Source organism: Penaeus japonicus, unplaced genomic scaffold (genome assembly GCF_977035675.1).
Source record: "Penaeus japonicus unplaced genomic scaffold, GWHDUDI00000001_assembly GWHDUDI00000007, whole genome shotgun sequence".
In the NCBI taxonomy this organism is placed as follows: Eukaryota; Metazoa; Arthropoda; class Malacostraca; order Decapoda; family Penaeidae; genus Penaeus; species Penaeus japonicus.
Genome location: NW_028234409.1, coordinates 27,588,683 through 27,598,682, shown reverse-complemented (window position 1 = coordinate 27,598,682; position 10,000 = coordinate 27,588,683). Strand labels below are relative to the sequence as shown.

Below are 10,000 nucleotides of genomic sequence, written 5' to 3'. Positions count from 1 at the left end.
AGGCCGTCAACACGTACTCCTTCTGCAGGTTCCTCGTGTCGCAGGTGGTCGGGACTTGTGCCTGCGACCCCGACCAGTTTATTGATATCCACGGGCGTTGCGCTCCTAGGCTGGGTGAGTGGTTTATTCAACCGGATAAAGGAAGTGTTTTTTTTTTTTTTTTTTTTTTTTTTTGGTATTGCTGTTGTTTTTCGTGATTTTTATTGGTGGTAGGTTGGGTTTGTGTGGCTTTTTTTTTTTTTTTTTTCGTTGTGGTGATGTAGGATGTGGTTTGCGTTTGTCTTTTCTTTGGGGGTTTTGTTTTCCTTTTTTTTTATTATTGTCATTGTGTGTTTATGATTGTTCTGAATACCCTTCTTTTGAATTGTTATCATTATTGATAAGATCTGATGAAGTTTCTGTTATTTCTTTCCTTTATTTTTGTTTTACTCTTTATTTTTTACTTTTATTTTATTACTGATTCAGGTATATATACATGTAATCGTTAGTATTACGAAGGTGAGTCGACTGTACAAGGTTCAAAAAAAGGAAAAAAAAAGAAGTAATCTCTTACTAGGTGTCCGGAGTGAACGACCTCGCGATGTTGCAGCCGAGGTCATTGAACATCTCACTTGGCTTGCAATCTGTCGCGCCGCCCCTGGGGATTCGAAATCACATTCTAATGTTTAGAAATGTTTTCTCTTTTTGTGATTCTACAGAGAGGGAGATATTTGCGTTTTCAGCCGCTGTGTGTTTGTGTGTGTTCGTGTGTGTGTGCTTGTGTATGTGTGTGTGCTTGTGCATGTGTGTGTGTATATGCATGTGTGTATGTGTGTGTGTGTGTGTGTTCGTGTGTGTGTGCTTGTGCATTTGTGTGTGTGTGTGTTTACAGATGCATATCCTCTTGAGAATTCCATAGTAAAAAAAAAAAAAAAAAAAAAAAAAATAAAAAAAAAAAAAAAAACAAAAAAAAAAAAAAAAAAAAAAAAAAAAAAAAAAAAAAAAAAATATATATATTTATACATATATATATATATATTATATAATATATATATATAAATATATAATAATGTTATACATTAAAAAAAATAAAAAATTTTCACGATCTTCTTTGGTTCTTACCTAAAACAGACTGGCTTGACAACTCTCCTTCTTCGATTCCCCAACTTAGTTTCAAGAAGTTTCAACAATCACTCTTTCCTCTCTTTCTTTTCTCTCTTTCAATGACGTCTTCAAAAATTGGCCGCTCTTGTCCTTTACAAAAAAAATTAAAAATCGAGCGGGAGAATCAGATTCAGGTACGATTTGGATCCATATTGTTTTTTGTTTGTTTGTTTGTTGTTTTTGTTTGTGTTTTTGATTGTTTCTTTCATTGAGTGAGATGGAGAATGAAAGAGAGAGAGAGAGGGAGAGAGAGAGGAAAGAGACAGAGAGAAAGGGGGAGAGAGGCAGAGAGAGAGAGAGAGAGAGAGAGAGAGAGAGAGAGAGAGAGGGAGAGAGAGGGGGGAGAGGGAGAGAGAGAGAGAAGGAGCAGGGCCTCGGGAAGAGACGGAGTCGGGAGGTCGAGAAGAGGGCTGTGGGTAGGGTGAGCGCGGAGGGTGGAGGGGAGGGAGGGGGGCGCTTAGGGCGAGCAGGTGGAAAGGAAGCGGGGAGAGCGAGGGAGCGAGCGAGGAGCGACAAAGGGGGGAGAGACAGAGAGACAGAGAGAAAGGGGGGTAAGGAGAGACAGAGACAGAGAGACAAGAAAGGGAGGGTACCAGGACAGACAGACAGAGAGACCAGAGGAGAGAGAGAAAAAAAATAAAAAAGAGAGGAGAAAGAGAGAGAAAGAAAGCGAAACCAGCTTGCAAACTATATTCTCTTTCTTCTCTGAAGGACTTTGCCAGCCGAAGAGTTAAATAGCGACTTTGTATGTAGTTTTCAAACCTTTTAATTATGAATATGATTAATCAACTTAACAGTGGTATCACACATGGTATCTGTCTGTGTGTTTATTTGTTATTTTCTTGTTTTATGAAAGGATTAGCATTAAAGAAATTATAATCAGCTTAAAATTAAATTGTATTAAAAGCCTGATGAAAGAGCATACTGATTACTATTATATCAATTGGAATCATCTCACGACTAGATATATAATAATTATGATTATAATGATAATAATAATGATAGTAATGGTAATGATAGTAGTAGTCTTAGTAGTAATAATGAAAATAAGATGATAATAAGCATAATGATAGTATTGATAATTATAATGACAATAATAATAGTAGTAATCGTAGTTGCAATAGTAATAACAGTGATTATAATTGTCGTCATGATAATGATTTTATAAAAACCCACTGTCTGTCCCTGCTATATTAAGATTACAATTTTTTTTCCCATAAAAGGGATATAGTTACGCCGTGCATCCTAATGACTTAAGCTAAATGGTATAAAAAGGGGTATTTCCAGTGTCTGAAATTATCCGAAGGGGATAAAAAGATAATGGAGAATTTAGCTGAAAAGAAAAACAAATCATAGAACAAAAAATAAAGATGGCATCAAACCTATTACGAGTCCTATTCAATACCCATTTTTATTTTTCTATTACGGACCTTAAATACCCCTTTTACTTCTTTTTTTATATACATTTTCGTGTGTCCCTCTTTTGGCTCCGAGAACCTCCGTCCTCCACAGGTTAGATTAACCGGCTTTGTCTGGTGTTCCCTGCTGCGAAGCGTGGCCGTTTGCAAGGAGAAGGGTCACCTGTTCAAGGAAGCTCGGAGTTGCATCCTGCCAGCGTGGGAGGGAGTCGGTCCTCAAGTGCTTCTGTCGCAAGAAGGCGGTGCAGCGCAGGGGCGTCTGTGTGCTGCGATGACTGTGAGACCTTTGTTGCAAGGGGTGCATTAAGGGTGATGGAATGATTTTTTTTTTTTTTTTTTTTTTTTTTTTTTTGTTTTTTTTTTTTTTTTGTTGTGTGTTACTTATGTAAGGAGATTTAGTTGGTGTTTTTTTCTGCAAAGTGTCTTACTTATATGAATGTGTGATGTATGTATATAACGATACATACAATATTATACTATATATTATAAATATATTAGAATATTACTATTATATATATATATATTCTATATAAAATAAATAATACAAATATCACATTATATATATTATCTCATGTATATATCCTTATATATATCTAGTATAATAAATTATATAGATATTAGATGATATATAGATACTCTATATATATATATATATATAATATATATATATATATACTATATTAATATTATTATATATACATACACTTTCTATATATATAATTATATTTATATTATAATATATATACATATTTATTTATATAATTATTATATATTTATATATATGTGTGTGTGTGTGTGTGTGGTTGGTGTGGTGTTTGTGCTTATGTGGTGTGTGTTGTATGTGGGTGAATGTGGGTGTGTGTGTGGTGTGTGTGTGTGTGTGTGTGTATGTATTTATATTCTTCCGTCTAAGAGCTCAGACCAGTATGATAACATATTACTAATCTTTGTTTTTGATATTTAAAAAATCGGTAAAAATCATGCTTCAAAGTAATGCTCTTATATTTCAATTAGCTTTTGTATGACATGAAATACAAAGAGAGCATATGCAATTAATCTAACAACAGGAAATTTTGACAGAGTAGATCAAATATAAACGTTGTTTAACCCCTTCTCGAAAAATGAATAAAAACATTACTGTGGAAAATGTGAAGCAAAACAAGTAGAAAGCAATAAATCTCTTAATGCTATTGAAGGAAATAAAATATCTTATAAGCATATTATGTTACACAGAAACTTGTAGACATTTTTGTCGGAACTTCTTGCTAGAAGTCTATATATTAATTATGAATATTCAACAGTACATTGTAACAATGTCAGGTTATGTGTTTATGCTAGCTGCTTATAAACAATTAAGGTGTTGTACGGGGTTACATTTGTCTGTATGTATTTTTACGTATGTATGTGTATATAACTATATATATATATATATATCTCTATTATTTCTATATATAATTATATATATATATATATATATATGTGCTGTGTAGTGTGTGTGTGTGTGTGTGTTGTGTGTGTGTGTGTGTGTGTGTGTGTTGGATGTTTGTGTGTGCCTGTGTGTTTCTATTTCTACATACATATATATATATAAATATTTTTTTTATTATATATATATATAATATATAAATTTATATATGCTATATATGTATAAATATACATAGATATATACATAAATTTACATCTTTAATATATCTATATATATATCTATTATCTATCTATTATCTATGTATATATACATATATATATATTATATATATATATATATATATATATATATATATAGTATTATATTATATATATATCTATGTATGTATATATGTAGTGTGTGTGTGTATGTATACTACATACATACATATATTATATATATATATATATATATATATATATTATATATATATACATATTATATGTATTATATATCTTTATATATATATTATATATATATATATCTATATATATTATATATATATACATTCCATATTTTGTGTATATGTATTCTATATTTATATATTCTATATATTTATATATATCTAATATATATATATAAATTTATTCATAAATAAATATATATATATATATATATAAAATATATATGCTATATATATATATAATATATTATATATTCATTCACATACTATGTGTATATGTATATATATAATATATTTAATATCTATATATATATTATATATATTAAATATATATATATACAGAAATTTAATATTATATATGTATATATATATGTATATATATATAGATTATATATCTGTATGTATGTATATATGTATGGGTATATATGTATGTATTATTTATATTATATATATATATATATATTATTTATATATATATATATATTTTATATCTCATATCAAAAATCTATATGTGTATTTGTTATAAATATATATATATATCTATCAAATATAGATATATCATTATAGATACTATATTTATATATATATATATTACATGCATATATACAACATAATATTACATCCTAATTTATATAATATATATATATATATATTATATATATATATATATATATATATATGTATCTATATGTATATATATATATATATTATATATTTATATATATTATGTATGTATGTATATATGTATTTGTATATTATGTAGGTATATATTTATATATATATATATATCTATATATAAATATATATTATATTTATATATACATATGCATATATATATATTCAAATATATATTGTATTGTATATATATATCTATATATATATATATAACTATAGATATATATACAATATTTATATATATATTATCTATATATATATATTTATTTATATTTATATACTTATATATATTTATATATAAAAATATATATATATATTTATCTATATATATATATATATATAATGTATATATATATATTTATACACATATATTATATATATATATTTATATTATATTCTATATGTATATATATATAATATACATATATAACATAAATTTATATATACATGTATTCTTAATTATATCTATCTATCTATCTATCTATCTATCATTATATATATATATATATATATTTTTATATATATCATATATTATATTAATTATATGTATGGTACATCTTATAATGTAAGTATCTTATAGATATCTATAAATTTATTTATATATTATTATTTATATATATATATATGTACATATATATATGTAAGTAATATCTATAAAAAATATTATATATATAAAAAAACACACAAACTCATATCAAACTGAGTGTTGTTTGAGAGGAGTGATAGAGAGTGAGTAGAGTGGAGATAAGATTATATAGTGTGAGAAAACCTCCATACAACTCACACTCTAAAACTCTACACTCAACTATCACAACTATCCACTCACTCAAAAACACAACTGAACTTAAAGTCTGTCAGACTCCATGCCACTAGCAACACACTCTCATCACAAACAAAACACTCAAAACACACCGCTCTCACACTAATAATCAAACACCATCACGAACGACGAATCTCTCACACTCCCATAAATAACACAACACAATCACACCCTCTCACACACCACAAACAAACACAATCACTAAAAAAACACTCACACATTAATCCAAATCAACAAACTCAACTCTCACTCAATAACAATAAACGAAATGATAGAGTGGTGAGTGAGTGAAAGTGTGAGTGAGTGTGTGGAGTGTGAGTGAGATAGAGTTGTGTAAACACTAACACCAGACAACACACTCATCTAACTATTAAAAAAAAAAATAACAAACACACAAAAACAAACTCAAACAACACTTCCCACTAAATCAAAAAATTAAAAAACAACAAACACAAACTCTCACAACCACACAATCACACAATCTCACACACACACACAGACAACCAAACACAACAATACCCCACTCACTATAGCCAAAAGCATAACTCTCACGCATTATTAGCACACTCACACAAACTAATATTGAGTGAGAGGTGATGTGTCGTTTAGTTGAGTGTGAGTCTTGAGTGTGTGTGTGTGTCTTTCTCAGTGTGAGGGTGTGTGTGAGTTTGAGATAGAGTAATCAGTAGTGTGTGTTTGTGTGTTTATGTGTACTTGATACCATCGAAATGTACTTACCATTGATTAGTGCATAACATATAATAACTTACTCTCAAAAATATGTAAGTATTGCTGGGTGTATGATTCAATGAAAAAGTAATTCTAAATCCATTGGTTCCTTTATTCTCCTAAACTACACTCCAAAAATAAGTGCCAAACTTGTAAAGATATAACATTTAATGAAGAAAGTTTCTTGTTTGCTATTACATTTACCCTTTTTTTACATAAATTGCAATGGTGCAATAAACACCCGGTTTTAATTACAGTACACTTCTCTTTCTTCTCTATTCACATGTTTATATATTACATATTAATTTTTGATTTAATCAGCATAATCAGAACTGTTTGTGTTCTATAATGATAGTCTGAATAAGCATTAGATTTTCAGGGCTTCCATCAACTCACTAAACAATACAATACACTGCAACGAACCCTTTAAAGAAATTTTTTAATAATGACAACAATGACAGTCCCGAGTCCATAAAATTAGGCGAAACATTTGCATTAACACGGGAGAAATATTACGAAAATAGATCATGCATAAACAGAAAATCAAATACACAACACTGAGGACAATTAGCAAGCTTAATGACATGATATGGAAATTTACATATTAATACAGAGAGAGAATGGAACTCCGAAACAGTGCCAACAATACCCTTCTACACCAAACTTGGATTGTTGGAAACTGGAAAGCTTACGGTTAAAAAAACCGCCATTCTAATTTACAAACAATTACAATGTAAAATATACAAATACAAAGACTGTGTGTACACACACACACACACACACACATAAATATATTATATATATTTATATATATAAATAAAATATATATATATATATAAAAATTATATTAATATAAATATATACATATATATATATATATATACATAATAATATAATATAAATATGTGTTGTGTGTGTGTGGTGTGTGTGATGTGTGTTTGTGTGTCTGTGAGTGTGAATACATATATATATAAATATATTATATTTATCTATATATATATAAATATATATAATATATATAATACATATATAATTATATAATATAAAATATAAATATACATATATATATGAATTATATAATATATATATATATAAGTAATATATAATATATATATAAAACTATATATATAAAAAATATATAATACATGTATAATTATATATGTATATATGTAGAATATGTATATATGTATAATATGTATAAATATAGATATATATAATATATATATATAATAAATATAAATAAAGTGTGAGGTGGTGAGTGTGTGTGTATGTGTGGAGAGAGAGAGGAAAGAGACAGAGAGAAAGGGGGAGAGAGGCAGAGAGAGAGAGAGAGAGAGAGAGAGAGAGAGAGAGAGAGGGAGAGAGAGGGAGAGAGAGGGGGGGAGAGGGAGGGAGGGAGGGAGAGAGAGAGGGAGGGAGAGAGAGGGGGGTAGAGAGAGAGGGGGTAGAGAGAGAGGGGGAGGTAGGGAGGGAGAGAGAGAGAGGGGGGTAGGGAGAGAGTGAGAAAGAGGGGAGAGAGAGAGAGAGAGACAAAGGGGGGAGAGACAGAGAGACAGAGAGAAAGGGGGGTAAGGAGAGACAGAGACAGAGAGACAGAGAGAAAGGGGGGTAAGGAGAGACAGACAGAGAGACTGAGAGAGAGACTGAGAGAGAGAGAAAAAGAGAGAGAAAGAGAGAGAAAGAAAGAGAACAAAAGATTGAAACTATATTCTCTTTTTACTGAAGACTTTGCAGCGCAATGAGTAATAGCGACTTTGTATGTAGTTTTCAAACCTTTTAATTATGAATATGATTAATCAACTTAACAGTGGTATCACACATGGTATCTGTCTGTGTTTATTTGTTATTTTCTTGTTTTATGAAAGGATTAGCATTAAAGAAATTATAATCAGCTTAAAATGAAATTGTATTAAAAGCCTGACGAAAGAGCATACTGATTACTATTATATCAATTGGAATCATCTCACGACTAGATATATATAATAATTATAATAATGATTATAATGAAAATAATAATGATAGTAATGGTAATGATAGTAGTAGTCGTAGTAGTAATAATGAAAATAAGATGATAATAAGCATAATGATAGTATTGATAATTATAATGACAATAATAATAGTAGTAATCGTAGTTGCAATAGTAATAACAGTGATTATAATTGTCGTCATGATAATGATTTTATAAAAACCCACTGTCTGTCCCTGTTATATTAAGATTACATTTTTTTTTTCCATAAAAGGGATATAGTTACGCCGTGCATCCTAATGACTTAAGCTAAATGGTATAAAAAGGGGTATTTCCAGTGTCTGAAATTATCCGAAGGGGATAAGAAGATAATGGAGAATTTAGCTGAAAAGAAAAACAAATCATAGAACAAAATATAAAGATGACATCATACCTATTACGAGTCCTATTCAATACCCATTCTTATTTTTCTATTACGGACCTTAAATACCCCTTTTGCTTTTTTTTTTTTATATACATTTTCGTGTGTCCCTCTTTTGGCTCCGAGAACCTCCGTCCTCCACAGGTTAGATTAACCGGCTTTGTCTGGTGTTCCCTGCTGCAGGTGGCCGTTGCAAGAGAGGAACCTGTTCAAGGAAGCTCGGAGTTGCATCCTGCCAGCGTGGGAGGGAGTCGGTCCTCAAGTGCTTCTGTCGCAAGAAGGCGGTGCAGCGCAGGGGCGTCTGTGTGCTGCGATGACTGTGAGACCTTTGTTGCAAGGGGTCCATTAAGGGTGATGGAATGTTTTTTTTTTTTTTTTTTTTTTTTTTTTTTTTTTTTTTTTTGTCTGTGTGTTACTTATGTAAGGAGATTTAGGTGGTGTTTTTTTCTGCAAAGTGTCTTACTTATATGAATGTGTGTGTATGTATAAATATACATACATATATATACTCATATATATATATATACATATATAATATATATATATATACTATATAAATAATATATAGGTGGGGATATATATGTATATATATATATATATATAATAGATAATATAGACATATATATTTATATGGATATATATATGAGATTGTATACGTACATGTTTATATATATATATATATATATATAGATATATATACATTACACTTACTGATATATATATATAGAATATATATACATATATATATATATATATGTGTGTGTGTGTGTGTGTGTGTGTGTGTGTGTGTGTGTGTGTATGTATGTGTGTGTGTGTGTGTGTGTGTGTGTGTGTATGTATTTATATTCCTCCGTCTAAGAGCTCAGACCAGTATGATAACATATTACTAATCTTTGTTTTTGATATTTAAAAAATCGGTAAAAATCATGCTTCAAAGTAATGCTCTTATATTTCAATTAG

General features: G+C 29.1%; 1 protein-coding gene across 3 annotated transcripts in view; it reads left to right on the top strand.

Moving 5' to 3' along the window:
* The window catches only part of LOC122250926 (uncharacterized), a 42,016-nt gene extending 32,598 nt beyond the window's left edge, over window positions 1-9,418 (top strand). For all 3 annotated transcript variants that reach the window (XM_086538648.1, XM_086538650.1, XM_086538649.1), the window contains 2 exons: window positions 1-114; window positions 9,224-9,418. The exon at window positions 1-114 is cut by the window's left edge and continues 42 nt beyond it. In XM_086538648.1, coding sequence (XP_086394774.1) covers window positions 1-114; window positions 9,224-9,357 — 248 coding nt within the window. In that variant the 3' untranslated portion in view covers window positions 9,358-9,418. The remainder of the gene's footprint in view (window positions 115-9,223) is intronic.
* Window positions 9,419-10,000: the final 582 nt, after the last annotated feature.